General features: G+C 39.3%; 1 protein-coding gene across 3 annotated transcripts in view; it reads left to right on the forward strand.

Moving 5' to 3' along the window:
• ap1s3a (adaptor related protein complex 1 subunit sigma 3a) overlaps positions 1-26567 on the forward strand; it is a 39602-nt gene continuing 13035 nt past the window's right edge. Inside the window, exons 1-3 of one of the 3 annotated variants that reach the window (XM_059947603.1) lie at positions 42-140; positions 5126-5545; positions 17362-17540. In XM_059947603.1, coding sequence (XP_059803586.1) covers positions 5534-5545; positions 17362-17540 — 191 coding nt within the window. In that variant the 5' untranslated portion in view covers positions 42-140; positions 5126-5533. Of the gene's footprint in view, positions 141-471; positions 516-5125; positions 5546-17361; positions 17541-26567 lie in introns of those variants that run through there. The other 2 variants (XM_059947609.1, XM_059947618.1) reach the window with 2 other exon arrangements.

Raw genomic sequence — 26567 nt, forward strand, 5'->3', positions numbered from 1 at the left:
CACAAACTGGGAGGAGCTTATACTCAAGGAATTCTGGGACAACTACTATGGGTTTCTGAATAGCAGCTTCACAGGAAATGTTTTGTATTCAGATTTTGATAGAGTTTAACAAAGTGCATCTTTCACTCTAAGACAGAATGGTAAGTTTTTTTTGGGTATTCTTTTGCTTAGAAATCCCTCAATGCCTCATAGATCTAAGTAGAATGTTATAACCATTTGAGTTTCTTAGTCGCTTTACCTGCTTGTGCAGGTGAAAAAAATAAGTTCACACCCAGTTTACTGTGGGGGGGGGGGGGGAGAGAGCTCACATTTTATGTCACTCTTTTTGTATCAGTTGTTAATATGTTGTAATAAAATTAGTTAGAATTAATAGCAGAGCTAACATTAATGATTCCCAGGCAAATATACTAAAATCAATTGTACAGGCAATACTCCCGTATCTTCACCTGATACCTAACTGATCAGGTTTGGTGACATTGTTGAGATTAAAGGAACATGCATTCCTGTTTCAACAGGTATCGTTACTTGTAAATATAAGAGTAAATATAGGTTTTACAATATGTACAAATTTATTTAAAAGTGCTATTGGAGAAAGTTCAAAGCTGAGTTTGCATTTTGTTTTTATGTTAGGTAATCCCGTGACTCAGCTGCTTTTGTCTTTTAAATACAGAGCACAACCAAAACTGGAAATCTGAAACACAAGCAGAAAATGTGCAGCAGGTCCCCTTGCAGCTTTTATTTAGATTTAAAAATTGAAGGGGAAAAATCCAGAAACAAAGAAGCCAACAGCAAATATAACAGTTGGTTCTGCATTAGTTATAGAGTAAATCAGAATTTCATTAATTTCAAACTGATCTAACAACAGTTAAAATTGTTAACCCTTTGAGCACTGGTCATCCACAAAATTTGAGTCAGTATTTTTATATTTACTATTAATTTAGTAGCAACTATACAAACACTATCTCATTGAAGTCATGGGCTCAAAACTGAGGCAGACTTTAGATATGTGGCTTTGCGGGCTCATGGGTTGAACGTTCAGCACGCTTTTACCAAGAAAGTGATTTATTTTGTTTTTAAGGATAACAGGCTTGCTTTTGAATCATAAGGGTGGCATGCTCGCTCGTTTGCAGAATGAGAACTGCTATCGAAGTTGATTCTCAAGTGCAGTACGAAAGGCAGGATGCCATTGTCAGAGCAGTTGTCTTTTAGCTGAGATATTCTTCTGGTTTTTACTCAGTGAATTTCATTTTTAATCTGGAAAGATAATTTTGTTGAGAACGCTCCAGGAACAGCAGCGACACTGCCAACAAAACTCTTCCTGAAGAAAACTGATAATGGCAAAACCAGCTTAGATGCTAAAGTTTTGATTGTTCTTTAATGCCTTTGCCAGAAACATTTTACAACTTTTATAATTAAAACTATTACATATCAAGCAATAAATAAAAGCATAAAAATATGCCATCTTTAGAATCAGATTTATATCACTGACATGTGATATGAAATTTGTAGTTTTGTGGCAGCAATACAGTACAAAACTTGAAAATCTATAAATTACAAAAATTTTAAGAAGCACAAAAAAGGAGTCAATTTTCATGTGCCATTTGGAAATTTGATGGCAAAAGGGAAGAATTTGTTTCTAAATAGTTGAGTATGAATCTTCAGGCTCCTGTACCACCACCTTGATGGTAGTGATGAGAAGAGAGCATGTCTTGGGTGGTGAAGGTCCTTAATGATGGACGTTACCTACTTGAGGCACCACCTTTGAAAAATGTCCTTAATGATGGAGATGGTTGTGCCCATGATGGAGCTGGGTGACTCTATAAGGCTCTACAGCCTCTTGTGATTCTGTGTAGTGGAGGCTTTATACTAGGCTGTGATGCAACCAATCAGAATGTTCTCCACCAAATATCCAGCATAGAAATTAGTAAGACATAGCAAAGCTCCTCAAACTCCAATGCAATTATGGAGAAGGCATGCCATTGGCTTGACTTGATTTGATGTGTTGGGCCCACGATAGGCTCTCTGAGAGGTCGATGCCCAGGAGCTTGAAGCTACTTTTCTTTTGCTGACTCCTCAGTGAGGATTGTTGTGTGTTACCCAACTTCCCCTTCATGAAGTCCATAATCAGTTTCGTGATGTTGAGGACAAGGTTGTCACTGCAACACCTGTCAACCAGTCTATCTCATTCCTGTAAGCTTCTCTTTGCCATCTGAGATTCTACCAATAAGTATAGATGGTGTTTGATCTGTGCTTAGCCATACAGATGTGAGTGTTGAGGGAGAAGAGTAGTATGTTAAGCTTGCATCCTTGAGGCCACTGCCTTACTTTCTTTACACTCATGACTGTATGGCTAAGCACTGAAAGTTCTGAATGCGTTACAGTAAATGTATAATTTGTCTTTTTATCATTCCATATTGCCCGTAGAAATCTGCATCCAAGCGAGTGGAATTGTGGATCTCACGTGCTTCAAGGATCAGAGCAAATTCTGTGTGTGGAGACCAAAGGTTCAGTGCAGCCAGAAGTTCAGTGGTGGAGCTTAGCCAGTAAGCTCAGGGCCTCTATTAACAAAGGAACATTAAACTCGCTGGCACAAATGAAATAGATCATCAGCAAAACTCCCAGCTAGACCCAGCCAATTTCCTCATGTGGAAGTAATGGGACATGGGAAATGTTGCTCCCTCAACTAGTATCACTTCCACAGGTTATATTGCATTAATGTTTGTAGAACATTCATTTTGGGGATCTTGAAATTACAAATAAAACTAGGAAATTCTGGAATTTGTGGATTGGTGGTGATACAGCATTAACCCTGTTCTAATACTGCCACACCACCAATTCAGTCTTTTTTGCTGCCCACCAGTGGCGGACAGCAGACGCATGAGATTCTGGCTTTCATTAGATGGGGTGTGGAACAAGACAATACAGTGATTACGGTACAACTTTACAGTAACTGTTTAAACTACAACTGGAATTTTGTTTGCAATTCAGTCACTGCCGAATAAGAAGAACTTAATTGTGCTGGAGCGGTTACAGAGGAGATTTATCAAGATTTGTCTGGGTTGGAATTTTTCAGGAGAGACCAAGTTTGTTTACTCTGGATTGGAGGTGGCTATGATGGGACCAGAGAGTGGTATATAAAACTATGACATAAATGGGGTGGATACTGAGAAGCCTTTCCCCATAACAGAAATGCCTAAAATCTGGGGGCATACATTGAAGGAAAGGATTTAGAGGGTTAAAAGAGATCTGAGGAAAATTGTCTTTACCCAAACATTCTTGATGCATACGAAGGTGGTGGGGCAGACAGTTCTTCAGTATTTAGAAAGTGTCTGGATACAACTTGAATTGCAAGGCATAGACTAAGGTTGGTTAAAGGGATTAGAATAAACTGAGTAGTGGTGATCTGCATCGACGCTGTGGGCCAAAGGGCCTGCTGTGCTGTGTGACAATTCTCGATGACAATTCTTTAGTTTCCTTCCCTCCAACTGCCAATCTCCACTCTTTTCTGCAACTTAAAACTCATTTGTTTTCCAACTTTTCCAATCTAATGAAAATTCATTAACCTGAAATATTAACTCCACATCTCTCTCCACAGATTATGCTAGGCCTGCTGAGTAATTCTGACATTTTCTGTTTTTATGCCAGATGTCCAATGTCACAGTTCTCCTTTCTCTGCCTTTTTAAATACTGAACTTGTGAAACATGCATATAAATAAAAGTCTTTTGAACATGATTAATTAGTCATCCTTTTTCACTACCTTTGAAATATCATCAGGTTTGTAAAAAAAAAGAAAATTCTTTGTGTGTTACATATTCCAATACGTGAAAAGTATATTTCACTAATTGGAACAACTCCTCACCAAAATATTGGAATTGTCCTATTCATGTACACCAAATAAGCCCTTTGATTTTTAACATTCTCCAAAAGAAACATTCAATTTGACTTTTAAAATTTAAATCTGGTTTGAAATATCACAGCAGATGGGCCAGAAATGGCTGAAGAAAGGTGAGCAAGAGCATTGGCCTAAAATTATTATATTGATAGCACAGTTGAGTAGAGTAACAGTGATTTATTTTCCCAACATGTAGTTGTACAATACTGTGCAAAAGTCTTAGATTTGTGTATGTATGTGTGTAATTTTTTTAAAATTAGGATGCCTAAGACTTTTGAACAGTATTGTAGTAATTTTATGCATTGCATTGCCCCGCACCGTGCTGCTGCTGCTGCAAAAAAAAACTTTATAATGTTTGTGAATGATGATAAACCTGATTCTGATTATGGGTCTCTATTATGGACTGAGAGTGGGAAGAGGGGAGGGAGTGGGAAGCACCAGAGGGACATTCTGTAATGATCAGTAATCCAAATGATCTGGCCTGGTGTCTCAATGAGTCTACAGCTGCACTACACCCTGCCCCTGGCACTCCTTCTCTGCCAGCCCTCTGCGGTGCTCTACCCTTGCCGTTCCCAACATTCTTTGTTATTGCCAGATTTACAAGCTCACTCTCCACTCTATGTTGACAAATACAGTACCTGGCTGAAGTCCTAGGTGCCCTTGCTGTATACAAGTGCTTAAAGACTTTTGCACAGTACTGTGTGCTTTGATGTTAGGTGCATTATTGTTTAGCTGTTCAGTCCATATGTTAGTCCTGCTTGATTCATTTGTCCCAACTTTTTTTTTGGGGAGGGGGGGAGAGAGAAACTATTTAAAACTAGATGTGAGTCTTAAAATACAAGCTGATTCTGAATATCTTACAAAATGACATCAGTTCATGGAAATGGCACCAAAAACTCTAGCATCATTTATGCATCAACTTTATGCAATCATCTCTGAAAGTTACAAACATTGTAACCTTTACAAATGTGCATGGAGTCACTGGAGAGGATGTTTTCCCATTTTGTATAAAACTAAAGCATAACCTTTTTCCCCCCTTCTCTTATTCAAGGAATTAGAATTTAGAATTTATTTAAATCGTACATCATTCCCACTACACGAGGGAGTAAAAATCTGTGTTATGACTCTACTGCAATGTTCAAACATGTGAATTTAAAAGTCTAATGGCTTGTAGAAAGAAGCTATCCCATAGCTATTGGTTCTGGCTTTAACGCTGTGGTTCCATTTGCCAGACGGAAGCAGATGAAGCAGTTTATGGTTCGAGTGACTGGTGTCCCTGACGATCTTCCAGGCCTTCTTTCTGCACCTGTTGCTATAAATGTCTTCAGTGGAGGGAAGTTCACATCCACAGATGCACTGGGCTGTCTGTACCACTCTCTGCAGTGCTCAGCAATCAAAGTTGCTGCAGTTCCCGTACCAGGCGGTGATACAACCAGTCAGAATGTTCTCAGTGGTGCCTCAGTAGAAGGTCTTGAGGATTTGGGGATCCACGCCAAACTTCTTCAGTCGCCTGAGGTGGAAGAGATGCTGGTGTGCTTTTTTTTTGCCACAAAGCTGGTGTGTACAGTCCGGTGAGATTAACAGTGTTGTGTATAACGAGGAACTTGAAACTACTCACCGTCTCAACTGCAGACCCATCGATGTTTATTGGGGTGAGCCTGTCTCCATTCCTCCCGTAACCCACAATCAGCTCTTTTGCTTTTTGGACATTGAGGGAGAGGTTGTTATCCTGGCACCCCTGTGTGAGGTAGGCTGTTTCATCACCGCTAGAAAAACGGCCGATCAAAGTTGTGTCATCTGAAAATTGAACAGTAGATTGGAGCTGTGTGTGGTAGTACAGTCGTGGGGATAAAGGGAGCAGAGGAAGGGCCTCAGAACATTACCCTGGGGGGGGGAGGGCAGAGGAGAGGAGAGCCCATGCTAACCAACTGACAGCAATCCAATAGAGCTGTACGAGGTGGGGTGCAGGCAGAGTTAACAGTACAAATCCAAGAAGATCCAATGTGATCTTTAATCCTGCACATTTCTAAAATACTAATAAAGGTCTTTTATTCAAGCAATAGTCCTGTTGCACCAGCTGTATGTTACAGAGCGCATTCTAACAGCAGGGCTGCTGACGAATGCCCGTAAGTCACTTTTTTTTTTGAACTTTTGGTTTGTTAAGATGTTTGGTTTTTATAGGTTGACAGAATTGTGCATTTTTAATTTACATAAAACAGACAAGATTAGGAAAATGTCTCAAGTTTTAAATTCTTTAATAAATTGTAGCTAGTGTTGGAATGATAATAGTTGTATATTTGCATCTTCTGCCATCCACACTTTTACTATTCCAAGGTTTTTGCTGATCCTCACTGATTAACAACTTGTGATTAGTCAGAAGTTCATGTTCAATTTTGAAGAATGCGTGCCTAGTGCCAATAATGCAAATTGTTTTATAAAGTGTGGCAAACGCAGTTTAGATCGGGGGGGTTTCCAACCTGGGATTCACAGACCTCTTGCTTAATGGTGTTGAAACACCTGCTTTAGAATATAGAAATATTTTCCTAAGCCTTTGTTTTCCTATTATCTGTTAAAAGCAAAATGATCAAATCTTATAAATGTTCCATCAATGAAGTTACATGGTGTAATCAACTCCTGTATGTGGTCTCAATGCCCTTGTATTTTAACCTATGTTGTTTAATTGAACAGGAGGAACTCCTTTGATCTGTGCTGATCAGCATACATTTGAAAATACTTTTGTATCCAATTGGTTACATATGGTAACCTGAGATCAAAGCTAAAGTTTAACATTCCAAGCAAGCTCTACTTGCTACATTCCAGCAGTAACAATCTCACTGGGTTTGAAACACTTTGAAACAATCAGAGGCCTCAGCATCCTTGGGTTTCCTATTCACTTTGCATCTCTCCTGGAAAAGATGGGTGGGAGAAGTAGTAAATATTAAATTGTCTCTTGTATGTCCAGTTCTTTCAGAAGACTTTTAAAAAGACTACTTCTCAAAGAAATTAATCTGGTAAACTTTTGGCCTCCAGGTTTTGGCAAATCCTATTGTTTTGCCTTGCAGATCTTTGCTCAACATAACACTGCTCCGTGTCCTGTTTTAACTGTGTACATTAATTCTGTTTTGTGGAGGCAAATAACCACCATGTCAGGCATTTCCCTGATAGTGAATCATTGTCTGGACAGTCGAACAACTACCCCTCTCCTCCTGTAAATGTCATTGTGCACAGCACATGTAAAAGAAAACTAGTTTTAGGTTATTAATGTCACATGTTAAGAGGACTGGAATATAAAAACAAGGATGTAATGCTGAGACTTTATAGAGGACTGGTGAGGCCTTATATGGAGTACTGTGAGCAGTTTGGGGCCCCTTGTTTTAGAGAGGATGTACTGAAATTGGACAGAGTTCAAAGGAGGTTCACGAAAATGATTCCAGGATTGACTGGCTTGTCATACGAAGAGTGTTTGATGGCTCTGGGCCTGTATTCACTAGAACTCAGAAAAATGATGGGTAACCTTTTTGAAAACTATCAAATGGTAAAAGGCCTTGATAGAATGGATGTGGAGAGGATGTTTCCTTTGGCAGCAGAGTCTAAGACCAGAGAACACAGCCTCAGAAAAGAAGGGCGTCCTTTTATAATGGAGATGAGAAGGAATTTCTTTAGCCAGAGAGTGGTGAATCTGTGGAATTCTTGGTCACAGACGGCTGTGGAGGCCAAGACTTTATGTATTTTTAAGGCAGAGGTTGATAGATTTTTGATTGATCAGCACCTGTAGGGATACAAGGAAAAGGCAGGAGATTGGGGTTGAGAGGAAAACTGGATGAGCCACGATATGGCAGAGCAGATTCGATGGGCCAAATGACCTAACTCTGCTCCTATATCTTATGGTCTTATGTACAGAGATACAGTGAAAAGCTTGTCTTGCATACTGTCCTTACAGATCAAATCATTGCACAGTGCATTGAGGTAGAACAAGCTAAAGCAATAACAATGTAGAATAAGGTGTAAAGCTACTGAAGAAGTGCTGTGCAGGTAAATGATAAAGTGCAAAAATGTAGCAAAGTAGATCGGGAAGCTGAGAGTCCATCATGTTGTACAAGCGAGTCTGTTCAAGAGTCTGATAACAGGGGGGTAGAAGCTGTCCTTGAGCCTGGTGTAATGTGCTTTCAGGCTTTGTACCTTCCACCCAATGAGAGAGAGAAAAGGGAATGTTAGAGATGGGTGGAGTCTTCAATAATGATGGCTGCTTTACTGAGGTAGCGAGAAGTATAGACAGTCCTAGAGAGGAGGCTGGTTCCTGTGATGTACTGGCCGGTGTCCCCAATTCTCTAATGTTTCTTGCGGTCAGAGGAATTGCCATAGCAAGCCAATATGCATCCAGACAGAATGCTTTCAATGGTGCATTAATAAAAATTGATAAGGTCAATGGAGAACATGCTAAGTTTCTTTAACCTCCTGAGTAAGTAGAGGTGTTGGTGAGCTTTCTTAGCTGTTACATCAACACAGTTGCACAAGCATGGGCTATTGGTACTTTTCACACCTCGGCTATTGACGCTCAGGAACTTGAAGATGCTAACTCTTTCCACTTCTAATCCCTCTGTGAGGACTGGTGTGTGTTCCCTTATTCTTACCCTACAATCAGTTCTTTGGTCTTACTGACATTGAATGAAAGATTGTTGCCATGACACTGCTCAACTAGCTGTAAATCTCACTCCTATATGCCCTCTCATCACCATCTGAAATACTGCCAAAATAGTTGCTAGCAAACGTAGATAGCATTTGAGCTATGCCTAGCCACACAGTCATGGGTGTGGCTATGCACGTATCCTTGAGGCGTGCCGGTGTAGATTGTCAGCGAGCTGAAGATGTTATTTTCTAACCTCACCGATTGTGGTCTTCTGGTTAGAAAGTCAGGGACCCAATTGCAGAGAGAGGTACAGAGGTCCAGGTTCTAGAGCTTTTCAATCAGAAATGTAGGATAGTGTTGAATGCTGAGTTGTAGTCACTAAACAGTAAACTGACATACTGTAGGTACTTGTATTGTCCAGGTGATCGAAGGCCAAGTGAAGAGCCAATGAGATCACATCCATAGTAGACTGATTGTGCCAATAGGCAAATTACAGTGGGTCCAGGTCTTTGCTGAGACAGGAGTTAATTCTAGCCATATCCAAACTCACAATGCGCTTCATCACTGCAGATGGTGAATGCTACTGAATGTTAGTCATCAATAACTGCTCACAAGTTCTTACTATTATTTTGCTTCAAGGAAAAAAAATATATTGTATTGTGCACAATTTTCAATAGCCTGCACATCGTTTCATGAATATCTATTGGTCTTTCAGTTTCCTGCACAATAATTAAATACTCGGCACTCTGTTTAAGGTTGAACAATAAAGTAATAGAATCCGAAAGGGTCTCAGGATGTGGCCAGGGACACCATCTGAGCCTGATGTTTTCTGTAGGTTCACCCTCTGGTAGACTGATCTTGCATCTGCAATGGTAACTGTAAATTCGGGCGCACTAGAAACTTTCGGGTGGCATAGAGTGCTTTAGTGCTGCCCGATTTTGACCCCTCCACCTTTAACTTTGCCCAAGAACACCATACGGTCCATTGGGTGAATTAAGGAGCCCCCTCATGTTGAATGTTGGGTGAGTCAGGCACAAGTCACATTTCAGTGAGACAAAACACATGGCATCTCTCTCAGTTCTCTTTGGTAGGTTAGTCTTGTCCTTAGTTCATTAACTAATTCTCAATAAAAATGATTTATTTCATCTCCTTGAACAGTCTGGTTTATGAAAATTTATAAGTTAACGATTTTTAAATATATTTTGTATATGACTTTGTTTTAAATAAAAATATTTCAAACTTAATTACAAGAGCTATCTGTGGAGGAAAAACATAAAATACAACAAGACAAAGTGGTGTTAGAAATATAAACTGTGTTGTATTACATTTTGTGCATTGTCAACTGTACACTGTATAGTCATTGAATTAGAGGTGTCCTTCAGCAACAAATATCCACTCCATTATTGCTCGACCTTAAACTTGGTGCTGAGTATTTAAATATCATGCAGCAAATTAGAAGTCCAACAGATATTGGTGAAATGATGTGCGGGCTATTGCAATATATGCCTGTGCCACATTTTTTCCTTGATGCAACATAATAACATAATGCAGTAGTAACTTGTGTGAGATTAAATTGGACAGGCTCTGATTATTGCAGGACCTCACTGGCTCACAGCACCAGAGATGTAGATTCAATCCTGATCTCGGGTGTTGTCTTTTTGGACTTTGCACATTTTGCTTTTGATTGTGTGGGCTTCCCCTGGGTGCTGCAGTTTCTTCTGCATGCCAAAGATGAGTGGCTTGTTATGATAATTATAAAATATAATTTTTTTTCCCACAGCATGAAATGAAGATACATTGTCCAAATTTAACTAGGTTCAAAGCTTATGTGTGTTTTAAATTACCCAATACACCTGTAACCTCATCTCTCCTGCCATCAGATCTCTACATCTTGGATAAAATGACAAGCTGCTGAAAGTTTCCCTGTGTCTGGTTGTTGTCCTTTACTTTCTGGATAATGAAATCTGACTTATTGTCACTACAGGTATTGAGGTATTTGCCAAGCCTAAAATTATTCTTGAATGTATCTTGGATGTGTCATAGTAATACTTGCCGACTCCTATCTCAATTTGCATAAGCACCCACCAGCAGTGTTGGAACCTAACTCATGATGATGTTAACTATTGAAGCTTGTCTCATCTAATTTTTCTATTGGAAGGCATGTTTTGCTTTGCAATGTGTGATGATATGCTGACTGCCAGAAAACTCCCACCTATCTGATGTTCAACATCCTTAGTAGCATAATATGGAGGATTATGGAATAGTAGTTAAAGATGGATTCCGAGCTTTTATGGTTTCTGATACTTATTCTAGAATTCAACATTTTCCAACATTCTTAATGGAAACTAATTGTACTTGTATCAATGTATTAATTGAAACAAATTTCATGTCAAACTAATATAAAATTCTCTGAAAATGACTAGAAATAATTTTACTAAGAACTATAGTAAAAGGAAGCAATTCTTTCCTTGGGGCAAAAAAATTGTAAGAAGTGGTCCTTGCAAGCTGATTTATCTAGTTCAGTCATCCTGATAATCCCTTAATGATTTCTAAAGAAACACTACAGAATTTTCATAGTGCTATTTTTGCCAGATAATAATCTGTAATAGGCCAGCTTCCTGAATTTCATTCTTCTAGTAACATTTTCATAAAACCTTAGAAATTAGGTGAATTTTAAAGTAACTGCAGATGCTAGAAATCTGAAACTACAATTGAAAATGCTAAGAATGTTCAGTAGTTCAGGCAACATCTGTAGAGAGAGAAGCTTGTCGAAGACTTTTCATCGGAAGTGTTGAACTATTGCAAAGTCATCAGTCTTGAGCATAAGCTGTGTTTCTGCCTCAAAGTATGTTGATTGACCTGCTGAGTATTTCCAGAAATTAATTAAAGATCCCCATTGCAATATTTTTGTGATTTAAAACTTGATTTTATAGTGCTTAGTTAATCAATTGTAGTCTGATCCCCTCAATTGTCATTTCACTTTGTGAGAATCATTGAACTCTGCTTGGTTTGCCAGAATCTTTCTAAATAATAAATTAGCATCTGTAAGGGATATGAATTAATTAACTGATCTCAGAATCAAGCTGGTAGAAAGGTGCATTTCACCTCAGCTGGGAACATTAAGAAATTGAGCAGAGGTGTATCAGGTGTGAGGTCTAGTAACTAGACTTGAGAAAACAGATTGCTAGATGTGCAATGGTCTTTTGACAGCCCATGCTCTCATGTCCATATAACTGTCTCAAAATATCTCTCAGCGAGACATCTTAAAAACAGAATTGAAATGGATGTAAGGTATATATTTAAGAATAGATTTAAATAATGCAAGTTTACTAAATGCATCAATATAAATTAGAAACATAGAAAACCTGCAGTGCAACACAGGCACTTCGGTCCATGATGCTGTGCTGAACATGTACTTACATGTTGTAAATTAATATAATAAAAATACAAATTTTCTCATTTGATGATGTTGCCTCATTCAAATGAATAGGGTTTCTGTACATCAACATACGGGGGGTAGAGTCGAAAAGTAGAACTGAGGTTGAAGATCAGCCTTAGTCTTGATGAATGTCAGAGTGGACTCAAAGGAACAGATGGCTGGCTTCTCTGAATTCTCATTCTTGTCTTGAGGCTAAAAAATGTGAACAAGTTTATACGGAGAAAATGAACATTTTCTAGAACCCCTTTCTGTGTAAGACAGCAAGTAACAAAAGTTGATGTGAAAACATTTGTCAAAAATAATTGCTTGTGTAGAAAAGTTTGTCACCACATTAATCACATCTAAGTTTGGCAAAGCACTAGAACACATTACACTAAAACTAACAGTAAGCTTGCCTATTATGTAGCTTGAAACAACCAATTGAGAGTGGCTTAAAATGAGATTCACTTGAGGATCATGAGAAATTTCTCAACATTGTGGGAGTGTGATATTCACTGGTTTGCAATTTTAGCTCCTCAATGCGTTCCATACCCGCTGTGTGCCAAAATGACCAACCATATTGCAATGTGTATCACTGTCAGCTGAGTAAACCACGTTGATTACTAGCCCCCAGTGATGTTGAACAACAGGTCAAGTTCTCAGCTTCAGAAGAAAGTCCATTTTGTGCTGAGATCAGCTGCTGACTCGGGTGCTGTGAGGTGCTGCTCAACAGGAGATGTATATATGTTGAAGCAGGGTGTTCAAGTGACTAGATGAAGGATTCATTGATAGAATTAATACTGAGAGATCTACAAAGCAAATGTGAATGGATGTTAAGTATGTTTTTAATATTTTTCTAGCTGATCATCACGTACCGTGATTGTAGTAACAGGAGTTTGCAATGGGGATGATGAGTTTGTAGATTCTTTAGAAGTAAGGCTAGTGGTGCTGGTCAGGGATATCAACCTTCTGCTCATTTTGTTCATGCTGGTCTTTAGAGTCTGGCTTCATGGTCTCTTGAGCTCCAGAACTCTCCATAACTCCTAGGGAACAGGCTGTTCACTTCGTTTTGCATGGTATGCAGCATGCAATTCACATCAACAACTGAACTGCATCTCAAGTGATTTTTAGTTGATTAAGCTACACAAGTAAAGACACCCCTTCTTCCTCAGATACACCTCTCAGTGCCGACAGCTACAAGTATCCTGCAGTTTGGGCTCTGGCAACTTGAAGCATTTGTGGGAGCTGCCAGAAAGGAAAGGAAGTCACTTTGTGACCTACAATGTGCTGGATATATGGAGGACTGAAATTCTTCAAGGATTTATGTTATTCAAGGGTGCTTTTAGGGGTACAATCTTGGGAAACCGGGAACACTGGCAAATTGCAATGCTTGATATGCCACTTTCTCTTTACTGGAATTGAAAATGGATAACATCTTCCCTCTTGAGTCAAGAGCCTCGGTTAACCTCTCAGATATACCAAGGCCAACAGGAATGACTCAAAGACCAACATCAACAGAAGAAGTGGTCTAGGCTAAAACCTGTTCTCTGTGAAAACATAAAGCTGTGAGAGCAATCCACCCCAGGTAGGTTCAGGTGTTTCAGAAGACCCTTGAGGAACCGGTTCCATGCAGATGATCATAGTCGCTTCTGCTACAAGATGCCTAAGTCTTTCTTAGTGGCCAGGCTTGCCTACCCCTAAGCCTCCAGTTATGGAGTGCTGCTGGGGCATCAGTGCCTATGGAAGAAACCAGCAGTTAAATGCTGAACAGGAGTGTTAGATTCGGGAAGCATGCCTCATAGTCAGTGTTCTGGTCAGGTCTTTTGTCATCAGCAGAACTTGCCTTTTAAATGTGTAAAATAAGAACATGGCATGCAGTGCTTCTCCTGAAGCTGTTGCATGCTGGTCATTAGCTGGAATATTGAACATGAGTTAATGTCAGCACAGGTTAAAACATGTGTGCATGATAACTGAGACTATGAAGTGTGTGCCTGGTGCTGGAGAAATTTTAGATGTATTAAAATGAATTATCCAACCTTGATTTCACCCTGACATGATTGGTACCGTGTTTTACTCTGGGAAACCTCTACCTTAATGCATGTGATCTAATTCCTCAGCAAATGCTGCTTCTGGATTTCTCTATAGCCTTTGACAGAGCTGACCACATCATCTTCTCCAAAGCGCCTCTGCCATCATTCAGCTGTGTGGAATTTGTCAAACTGCACTACCTCTTATTCCTCTCCATCCATACACAAATTCATTATTTCTCACCATCCGCGGCCATATTCTTGGTCCCCTAGTCACTAGTTCTTATCACTTTCACTAGCATCTGTTTCCGATGTACATGGATGCTTGGTTTAAACACTTTACATTTCAAATTCCTCCATGGGTTCTCCTCAGGTTCTGTAATCTCATCTAGTTTTGTTGTGCTGCATGAGCTCTAGCTTCTTAACAGTTCCCCATTGCAATTGCTCCACCATTGGCAGTAGATCCTTCAGCTGTCAATGTCCTGGAGTTGGGAATTTGTGAATGCCTTTCCTGTTATTTTCTTCTTAAAATACACTACAAAGGCAAGGCCTGGATAAGTTGAACCTTGGCTGCACTCCCTCAATGGAAAGAAAAACAAAGCAAAGGATATACTTGCAATTAGAGTATGCAGTGAAATTTCACCTGACTGATTACCAAGTTTGTCATGTGAGAATAAATTAAGTAAATGAGTCTAGTCAAATGAGATAATAGTAGATATAGAGTTAAGGTTTCCCTGATTTATATGTTTTGAACCAGTGCTCACTGTCTCAAAACAAAGAGTAGGTAATTTGGGGCCCAAATGAGAAAAGAAAATTCTTCCCCACTTCACATAAAGTGGTGAATCTTTCTGAAGCATTACCACGGAACATGGACCAAACGGATCAATAGATTTTTTTTTAGATATTAATAGAATCAGGAGGTTTGTTGTTACCAGGAAACTCTTCTTTTGGTTAGAGCTCCAATCACTGCAGTACTGGGCTCTGAATTATATCAGTGGAAATTCTCATCTTCAGCAGATAGATAAAAGAAGAACTTTATTCAATGACAACTTTCGAGTAATTCAATAAAATTTGTTCTGAAATGTGCATGTTGTTCTAATTTAGAGATATTAAAGACTAGGACAAAATGAAAATTCCTTGTGTATAAATGAAAATTATTAATCTTGGAATTACTGCAAAATATTGTGCATTCAAAAAGCTTTCTTGCAATTTATATTCTCCTTGGGTTTTGGTATTCTGATGGGTTTGCTGGTGAGCTGAACTGAAGAGACTTGGACTGTAAAATTTAGTTATTTGTGTTTTTATGAAACTCTTGGGTAATGAGAAAGAATTTCTGCAAAATTATTTCTAATTCAATCATAACTATAACCTGCATTGTTATTGAGTGAACTGTAATCAGTCATTATTCTCAATGGAGTTAATTATTTCACTCCAGACGCTGTAATTGTCACCAACACCCACAAAATAAATTGTGCTTCATAAAGAAAGCAAAAGAAGGGAAAGGAATGGAATAAGAGAAGAGTAAATATGGAAGTAAATAGAATATATTTTTAAAATCCTCAGTACCAGAAATCAAATGACATAACTTGTGCTTCATTTCTGAAGGTGGGAGGAGCTTTTACCGTGAAGATTTACGGGAAAGCAGACACTGTCTCCTGAAATGCAAAGCTGTGGTTATCTCTAATCTACAATAAGAATGGTAGATGTACTGCAATTTCATGTTGATTTTAGACACATCTCTTTTATAAAATAAAACTAATTTAGTCTGAACTTATTTACCACACCTGGAGGGGTGACTTCAATCATAATTGACCTTTTCAGCTTTCTCTCTTGCCCCCCCCCCCCCCATTTTACTTGTTGATCCTTTTCTTTCTCCCCTTTTGTGTCTGAGCTATAGATGTGTGTATTTCCAAATCCTTGGTAAGCAAATTTTATAATCCCATATTGCATAGCTTTCTAAAGCAGTTAATACAGGGCAGCACCTGGAAAGAGACTGAACATTTTAGCAATAGGTATAAGATACTTAAATGTTGATGAAATTAATAAATACGTGCATTTGCAGAACTAAATTGCTCAAATGTAGTAAGTATCCAATACAATGCAGTGGAGAAATTTAGTGCAAAATCCCAACTTGTAAAAAAATTTCTGTAGCCGGAACTGATTTTCTGTACTTCAAATGATCTTTACTATGTAAAAATACTTATTATATCCAGAAACTAGTAGTACTTATATTTGTAAAGTATTTACAAAATCAGTGGTGTTCATTCAGGTCATCTTATCTGTGCTGGCCCAAAAAAGAACTATGCAGTCTAATCTAGCTTTCTAGCTCTTGGTGCAGGGTGTGGTGACGAAAGGCAATTTAAATGCATAGCCAAGTAATTTCTAAACATACAGAGTATTTCTGAATGATATGTCAGAGAAAATAAGAGCTTAATAATGCTCCAAGAGATAAACAAACTGCCTCATTCCTTCCCCCCCCCCCCAGTCTTCCCATAAATTATCTCCCATGATATTTGCCATTTGTTTAAGGGATTTGTTCATTTTACCTATTATATCAGTGCTCCCCATATTGCTCAAGAATTAAATTATTTTTGAAATTAAATGCTTTGTTTTACTTATTCTACTAAACACTGTTAGTTCTTATCATTAGCAGAATGTTGCTGATTTTTGTCCCAAGGTAAATTACCAACCGAAGAGTTTTGTTCTCTAATTTGAATAGATTCAGTTTCTGATTTATTAAAGGCTAACATGCATCCAAGCCCATAACCTTCACCATTGCTCCTGAATTAAAAGATGTCTTGATGTTAGGGTATCTGTTCTTCCCTATCTCTTCATCAAATTAACTGGGGGATCTTTTGTACACACCTGTGAAAATAACTACCTGAGGTGTGGCATTTCTGCTGAAAGACTGCACCTTGAATAGTGTGAACCTTGTTGTTCAGGTCTTCAATCTGAAGAGTTGAACTAACAACTTTCTGATTTTGAGGTGAGTATGACACCAGGTTTTGACTAATTCCTAATTTAAGCATTGCATGTTTCAGAGGCTTCATTTCAAGCTTGATGCCAGTGTAGATTTTATCTAAACATTCTGATTCTATTTTTAAATCTCTTGAGGTCAATTAACACATCAGAACACAGGACCAGTTCTAATTTCAATGGCTTTGTGTTCTATTGTTTTCTGCTTTTGTTTTCCAATATTTGCAAAGTATAGTTTTTGCTTATTTATTTTAGTATGTACCCAGTAATCATTTCTTATGTCATACTGGGCTACTCAGCATGATCTTTTGTACCACATTAATTGTCAGGTGATCCAGTGCCACTACTACCAGTAAGAAAGGGTAGGGAAGCACACAGAAGCTGCACTGAATTCTTAAAGATGACTGTTTCTCTTCACAGATGCGTTTTATGCTGCTTTTTAGCCGTCAAGGCAAATTGAGACTCCAGAAGTGGTACACTGTAGTGGTTGATAAGGAGAAGAAAAAGATTACAAGGGAACTTGTTCAAATTGTGCTAAGTCGACAAGGCAAAATGTGTAGCTTTGTGGAATGGCGGGATCTCAAAATTATTTATAAAAGGTTTGAATTATATTCTTTATTAATGCATACTTTCTGCAACATTTTTACTTCTAAATGGAATGTAAATTACTGATTGAACTTTTATTGCAGGTTTAGATTCTGGAGTATTATAGTCAGCAACAGCCTAACACTTTAAAAACAGATGCTTGCTCAATTGCTGACATCTGCTGTCTCTGTCCCCTGAAACTTACAATGGTTGATTTTTTTTTAGTATTTAAGAAGAATACTTGCATTTTAAGTTACTAGCAGTCATTTTTAGTTTAGAACCTCCATTCCACATCAGTTTATAGTTTGACTATTGATTTCAATTTTCAAACAATGCACGAAACTCTTATTCAATGTTACTCTATTGCTCTGTGTTACTAGGATTTATGGTTTAATATCACTCTTTCATCTTATTCAGTTAATCCAGAATTAATTGAACCAAAGCTTACTCCAGTTGACTGTTACTTTAATTCCTCATCCCACTTCCTGTTCTACCTATTAAGTGGTCCCAGTGGTGTGCTTATCTAAAAGATTCTGGTAACCATGTTCAGCTCTTAGTCTTCACATGTGGCTAAGCTACTAAGACCAGTGGAACCATTTCAACTGACAGTAGAAGGGGCAAAGGTGGGTTACTGACTCCCAAAAACCAGTCGCTTGGGGCAGATGTGGCTCATCAGCTGTGGTTGGCAGCTCATCTAGGAGAAGGAAATCTCTGATCTCAAATGTCTGCTACCTTGCGGCTATACCCGCTGACGGGGAGGTCTTTGGGTCATTGAGCCAATGCTGATTGGCAATTCCTGGGATGCCACTGGTGCCAAGATGTATTGGTCTCTGCCATTCTTTTGGATTCATCAGCTGCATGGAGAGTGTGAACTTGCTGCATGGGCAGCAGCTTGCTTATCATGTTGTATTGCCCTGGCTTGCGTATCACATATGCAGCTGGGACGAAACGTCCATGGTTAACCCCAGCCAACGGAGGGATTCAACTCCTCCTCTGACCTCTTGTGGCCATTTAACCATTTCAGTGAAATCCTCCATTAAGCTCAAAGAACAGCTTCTTCTCGTTTCTGTCTAGCCACTTTACACCCTTGGCATTCCGTCAGAATTCTAGTTCTGATGTATGTAACCATCCTGTAAAAATTAACTTGGCTTTTCTGTCTCCACAAATGCTGCCTGACCAGTTGAAATTTTACAGCCAACTTTGTTTTATTAGAAAAATCTACCCTATCTTCTACAAAAGCTGAGTTACACCGAATGAATATCCAAGATAAAGAGCAGCTGTTCAGTCCGACCAGGCTATGTTAGCACCATAGGTCTGTCTCCAGATCTTATGTCTAGAATTCGTTTGTGCTTCTCTGGTATAATTCACATTAGAACTGACAGGAAGTGGCTTGGCTGAGCTTTATACAGTCCCCTCCTACTTTAGCATTGTTTCTAATATCTTAGGAAGTGGATCTGGTCTACCAGCTCTCTGCCTTTTAAAAAGTTCAATTAATACTATTAGAGTTGTGAGAGTCATACCCCTTCTGTCATTGGATATCAACTGCCACACAATATTTATAAACTCAAAGGAAATGAGGATTAGCAGAAGTTGAAAATGAGCTGCTGATTGCACAAAATCTCATTGCCATGTTCAAACACTGCCTTTTGCTATGCTGTTTGCCTTGTCACCTTTGTCTCTGATGGTTCTCACTGTTTGTATTTCCAAAAGAGTGTTGCATGAATTTTTACCTGATAATATTTGAGTAATTTATCTGTCAATACCTGTCAGAAAAATTCTCCTCTTCAAGTCAAGTTTAATTGTTGTTCAACCATACAAGAATACCCATGGATTCTGAGACCAAGGTGCAAAGCCCAGAACCAGCAATCACACACAACACAAGGTACATATAAACTAGCAAGCACATATTAGATATCAGTAAAATACAGTCGCACAAAAAACATGTAATCCAAGATCCCGAATACATGGATATTGTTGGAGTCTGCAGTCCAACGCAATGTAGCTTGTGGTTTGCTGAGTGAACACTAGATGGCAGCACTGACTCCAGCTTGGGTGCCATTCCACGCTGCCTGCAGTGGAGCACAATGACTCCAACTCTTCTCTGCCGGCTGGCTGTGAACAGGCGATGCTGCGGCTTGAAGCCTAATCCTTGCTGCAACTGAGGTCATGTAGCTCCCCTGCTGGTCCGCCAATAACTCGGTGACTTGGACTTGCAGCATTCCACATTAACAATATCCAACAGAGCCTTGTGATCACAAGAAAAGCAACTAAGATGATCACTTGCTGGTAGACTGCATGCGTCCTTCACGTCCTGACTCCTCTGATGTAAGCAGCAGCGTGATTCACACCAAGTCCAGCTCCTTCACTTTCTCCACCAATCGGCAACCTGCTGATGGGGTAGACCTGCAGTACTTTAAGGTCTTAATGTTCAGTAGGGTCTTGTGATCATAAAAATAGGTTTAAAAAGGACAATAACATCTTTTGTTGGCCCCACAGAAGCCGCTGTGATCTACCAGAAGTTGTATTACATAGAATATACATCAGAGAGGTAGGATTGCAAAGCCTCTAGTCGTGTAACAATGAAATTCAACATTTATTATTGAAAATTATTATTGGTTTTAGATGGAGCATTTTCTGCCTGGAGGTTAGTGATCAGTACTGTTCCACAGCTATCTGTTCTGAAACCCTGCTCTTTGTGATTTTTGTAAATGACTCGGATAAGGAAGTGGGAGGCTGCATTACTATGTTTACAGTTGACACATAGGATGGTGATGTTACTGTTGTAGTTGCAACAACATGCTGGCAATATGCAGAGCTGCACTGAGAAGTGGCAGATAGAGTTCCACCTAGAAAAGTGTGAAATGATTAATTTTGGAAGGCAAGATACAGGGTTAATAGCAGGATATTTGGAAGTGTGGAGGGACAGAGGAATATTGGGATCCAAATCTAGATCCCTCAAAGTTGCTGCTGGCATTCTTATAAAGGCATATGGTGTGTTGGTCTTGAAATATTGTGTTTAGTTCTGGTCAACTCATTATCAGAAGAACATGGAAGCTTTAGAGAGGGTGCCCAGGACATTTGCAAGGATGCTGCCTGGAATAGAGAGCATGTCTCATGAGGATAGGTTGAGTGAGCTAGTTTTTTCTCTTTGGAGTGAAGGAGGATATGAGGTAACTTGATAAAGGTGTACAAAATCACAAGAAGCATAGATAGAGTAGCCAGCTAGAAACTTTTTCCAAGGGCAAAAATGGCTAATACCAGGGAGAATAATTTGAAGGTGATTTGAGGAAAATGCAGGGACAATATCAAAGGTAGGTTTATTTACATAATGCGATGGATGTGTGGAATACCCTGCCAGTAGTGGTGGTGTGGTCAGATACATTAAGGACATTTTTAGGAGACTCTTAAATGGGCATGTGGATGATAGAAAAACGAAAGGCTATGTAGGAGGAAAGGGTTAGATTAATTTTGACTGATCAAATGTATTATAGAATATCGTGGGCTAAAGACCTGTACTGGGCTGTATGTTTGATGAAACACCAGCATTATTGGAAGGTCTAGGTTCTATGTTGCTATATCTTTTGTACATTACTTGTATTTCATTATGTAAATGCTTAATCATTTTTTCAGATTTCATTAAATTTCCTTAATATTTGAGAAGTGTATTCCATTTATATTTATTTTTAATTGCATTCAGTGTATAGTTTATTAAACACTTCAGCCATATGGTATCAGAACAGATTTCAATGGCCTGGTAAAAATAATGTGCTGCGACTTGAGTCTAATGGAACACTGTCAGATATCATCTAAGAATACCATAGCCAGAAGGGAAGGTTTTGATTGCATACTGGAAGCGCTGTGATTTGAAGAATAAGACTTTTGTCTTGAGTGGAAATATGGAAAGTCCTCTTGTTGATGAATTCTTGACCAAGGACTTTCTCAGAAGAAAGATAACTGATACCAAACCAATTTACAGACTTGTTGGACTGCATTTGTGACCTTCTTTTCAATGAGAGTAGATATTATTTGGGAAATTTTAGTGCTAACTTCCTGTTAGGACTTTACTTTGCTGAAGGCCTGTAAAGGGAAGCCAGTTTATAATCTGCAGAGTGGAGCCTGATGCTGGTCATGATGTAACTGTTCCCAGTTTCTGAGTGATCAGATTTTTGCTCAGCTATCTCAGTATTTTTCTCTCTTTGCACTATACTGCTGCCACAAAACAACAAATTTTACAATATATGCAACACACCAGAACTATTTTCACATTTTACCATGTCATTTTCTAAATTTAAAATATTGAGCTAGGATTTTTTTGAGCTAATCGACAAAACATTGCTCATCGTGTCAAATCAAAATGAAATTCCAAAACCTGTCAAATTTACTAAAATTCAAAAAACCAGAATTGAGGCTGAAAAATGTAGTCATCCCCTTTGTAATTACTGGGTTAACCTCCCTCTTACCTTATCGCCTCATCTAATCTGTTGATGTAGAAAATTGGAGGATCATCTTTTTTCAATGAATTCTTAAAAATAAATGCTGACTCTCTCTGTAAGGTCCAACGGTATGGTAGATTTGCAACAGATCGGACCAAAATGAAGACAGAAGAGCATTCAAGACAAGTCAGGGAAATGATAATGGAGAAGCATGAATCTGGGGAAGGGTACATGACCATCTCAAAGGTACTGAACATACCTCGGAGCTGAGTGCAGTCCATTTAGGAAAAAGTGGAAAGGTATGAAACCACAGCCACATTGCCTTTGTCAGGCCACCCCTCTAAACTTTAGTTTCCAGAGAAGTACGGCACTTGTGAGAGCTACTGTGATGCCAACAGTCACTCTGGGGGAGCTGCAGAAGTCAGTGGCTGCAACTGGAGATGAAGCTCATGGCTCCACAATCTCTAAGGCCTTGCACTGAAAGGGAGATTATGGAGGAGTGGCAAGGAAGAAGCCCAGGCTTAAAAAAAAGCATATCCTTGCATACTGTAAACATGTGGAAGAAGGTTTGGTAGTTGGATGAGACTAAAGTGAAACCTTTTGGCCTCAAGTGGAATGTGTGGTGTAAATCTAATGTTGCGCATCAGCCAGGTAACACTTGCTGCTGTGAAGTATGGTGGAGGTAGCATCATGGTATGGGGATAATTTTCAACAGCAGGGACTGGAAATCTCAGGATTTATGGGAAGATGAAGGCTGTTAAATAACAGAGAGATCCTGGATAAAAACCTGCTAGCCTCACCAGAAAGCTTACATTGGAGAGGAAGTTCATCTTTCAGCAGGACAATGACCTCAACACACTGCCAATAGCTTCAAATGAAGAAAATTGATGCCCTTGAGCGGCAGAGTCCTGAACCCAACACAATCGAACATCTCTGACGTGACCTCATGATTGCTGTCCACCTCTGCTCCCCACAAACCTGGCACAAATTGAACAATTTTGCAAGGAGGAATGGACAAATCTTGTTTCATCATGTTGTGCAAAGCGAATAAAGACTTTTCCAAAAAGACTTCTGACTGTAATAGCTGAGAGAGGTGGTTCAAAATCAGAATCAGGTTTATTATCACCAGCATGTGTTGTGAAATTTGTTAACCTAGCAGCAGCAGTTCAATGCCATACATAAGATAGAAGTAGAAAAAAAAATAATAATAATTAAATCAATTACAGTATACGTATAGAGAACAGATTAAAAATCATGCAAAAAACAAATAATATATTTTAAAAAGTGAGGTAGTGTTCACGGTTTCAATGACCATTTAGGAATTGGATGGTAGAGGGGAAGAAGCTGTTCCTGAATTGATGAGTGTGTAACTTCAGGCTTCTGTACCTCCTGTCTGATGGTAACAGTGAGAAAAGGGCATGCCCTGAGTGCTGAGGGTCCTTAATAATGGACTCTGCCTTTCTGAGACACCACTCCTTGAAGATGTCCTGGGTACTTTGTTGGCTAGTACTCAAGATGGAGCTGACTAGATTTACAACCCTCTGCAGCTTCTTTCAGTCCTGTGCAGTAGCCTTCCCATTCCAAACAGTGATGCAGCCTGTCAGAATGCTCTCCACGGTACATATATAGATGTTTTTGAGTGTATTTGTTGACATACCAAATCTCTTCAAACTCCTAATGAAGTATAGTTGCTGTCTTGCGTTCTTTATAGCTGCATCAATATGTTGGGACCAGGTTAGGTTCTCAGAAATCTTGACACCCAGGAACTTGAAACTGCTCACACTCACCACTTCTGATCCCTCTGAGGATTGGTATGTGTTCCTTTGTCTTACCCTTCTGGAAGTCCACAATCAGCTCTTTCATCTTACTGATGTTGAGTGCCAGGTTGTTACTGCGACACCACTCCCATTAGTTGACATATCTCACTCTTGTACGCCCTTTCGTCTCCATCTGAGATTCTATGAACAATGGTTGTACCATCAGCAAATTTATAGATAGTATTTAAGCTAACCCTAGCCCCACAATCATGTGAATGTGGAGAGTAGAGCAGTGGGCTAAGCACACACCCCTGAGGTGCACCAGTGTTGGTCATCAGCAAGGAGGAGATCTTATCACCAATCCCCACAGATTGTGGTCTTCCAGTTAGAAAGTTGAGGATCCATTTAAAGAGGGCAGTACAGAAGCCCAAGTTCTGTAATTTCTCAATCAGGATTGTGGGAATGATGGTATTAAATGCTGAGCTGTAGTCGATGAACAGCACCCTGACATCGGTGTTTGGGTTGTCCAGGTGGTTTAAAGCCGTGTGAAGAGCCATTGGGATTGCATCTGCTGTTGACCTGTTGTGGCGATAGGCAAATTGCAATGGGTCCAGGTCCTTGCTGAGGCAGGAGTTCAGTCTAGTCCTGACTAACCTCTCAAAGCATTTCATCACTGTCGATGTGAGTGCTACCAGGTGATAATCATTGTCAACTCACATTATTCTTCTTAGGCACTGGTATGATTGTTGCCTTTTTGAAGCAAGTGGGAGGGAACATCAGCCCGTAGCAGTGAGAGGTGGTTAATCATAAGTTGGAACAATTTGATTCATACTGGGGAAAAATGGTTTAACTACCTAACACTTCATAGGCCTGATTTTATTCTCACAAGTCAATGAATACCTTGTAAAAAAAAAAAATCACTCCCTACTTTGTACATAGTCTTCTTATTTCAATTGTTCTTTTTCTCCTCTCCTTTGTATAAGTGTATACCTCAGATAATTATTATGTGGAGATTTGTGATGAATATGATTATATGATATATATTTACAGTATTTGAAATGCATCTTATGGAAATGTTTGATGATAAACTTCAATTAAAAAATAAATTACAAAAAAGAAAATGTCTTTGAATACTCCTGGAAGATGGTTGGCATCAGCCTCTGAGACGGAGATCACAGGGTCATCAGGTGCAGCAGGGATCTTCACAGCTGTAGTTGTGTTCTCCCTTCCAAAGCGTGCATAGAAGGTGTTGAGTTCATCTGGTAGTAAAGCATCGCTGCCATTCATGCTATTGGGTTTTGCTTTGTAGGAAATAATGTCTTGCAGATCCTACCAGAGTTGTTGTGCATCCGATATCATTTCCATCCTCGTTCAAAGTTGTCTTTTTGCCCTTGAAATAGCCCTCTGCTAATCATGCCTGGTTTTCTGGTACAGGCCTGGGTCACCAGACTTGAATGCCACAGATCTAGCCTTCAGCAGACAATGTAAAGGTTGGGAATCCCTGGTTTAGAGGGATATTGTCCAAATGCAGGCTAATGGGACTAACTGAGACGGGTATCTTGGTCCTTGGGGATCAGTTGGGCCAAAGAGCTTGTTTCCATGTTGTTCAATTTTATGTATCTTGGGCATCAACTAAAGATGGTTTTGGTTGTGAGATCAGGCACCCTTGCTCCAGAAACATCACTACAGGAATTCCTCTGGGAATGTCCAACTATCTTGAGCTGCTTCAGCAAAGACCTTCCTTCCACCAGAAGTTGAGAAGCAGTGATGTTTGTTGACAATTGGACAACATACAGTTCTGTTCATAACTCTTGAGAAACTCAGTTTCTCAGTTAGTTGAAGTTAAACAGAACTATCATATATTTGTTTTGCATAAATGATTCATTAATCTGCCAGAGTTGTACATCCCATGTCACCTGCAACCTCATTTGAAATTCGCTTTATCCTGGTTCATCCATGACTTTTGGTTTGGGAAAGTACAGTAAGTCTTTGTAGGCACACACTCGTCCACAGAGGTTTTAATGAAGTCGGTAACAACTGCAGCATGTTCATTCAGGTTCAAATATGAATCCCTGAATATAGTCCAGTTCACCGAGTCAAAACACTCCTGTAAGTGCTCCAGTGCTTCCCTTGTCCATACATTCTTGGTTGTCATTACTGGTTCTGCAGTCTTCAGTCTCTGCCTATACTCAGGGAGTAGAAGTACAACCAGGTGATCAGACTTCCCAAAGTGAAGTCATGGAATAGCACGGTAGGCATTCTTGATGGTGGTGTAATAGTGGTCCAGTGTGTTGTTTCCTCTGGTACTGCAAGTGACTTGTTGATGGTAATTGCTTAGTGATTTTTTTTTTCCCCAGTCTGGCCTGGTTAAAATCCCCCAAATCGATGGTGAAGGCGTTAGGGTCCGCTGTTTGGTGCATGTTGATCCCATCGCTCAGATCATCTAAAGCCTGATTGCCATTGGTCTGAGGTGTAATGTATAACACTACCAAAATGATTCTGGAAAACTCCCATGGTAGGTAAAGAGGATGGCACTTAACTGCTAGAGATTCCAGGTCTCGTGAGCAGAATTGGGACAGCACTGATGTATTTGTGCACCAATAAGAGTTGATCATGAGGCATACTCCTTCACCTAAGCACTGAGCAAAGGGGGATGGATCCTTTTGAAGTGTTGAATTTTTTGTTTTTTCATGTTTCACAATTTTCCCTGATTTGGGGCTCTGGGGTTGGTGGGAGAAAAAGAAGCATGTGATTCACAAATGAAAATTCTCAGTTAAATTGATCAAAATTCATGGTTTTAATACTCATTTATGTTTTTAAAAAAAGGATTGGCAGCTGATTACATTTACAA

The sequence above is a fragment of the Hypanus sabinus genome, chromosome 2 (genome assembly GCF_030144855.1).
Source record: "Hypanus sabinus isolate sHypSab1 chromosome 2, sHypSab1.hap1, whole genome shotgun sequence".
Lineage (NCBI taxonomy): Eukaryota > Metazoa > Chordata > Chondrichthyes > Myliobatiformes > Dasyatidae > Hypanus > Hypanus sabinus.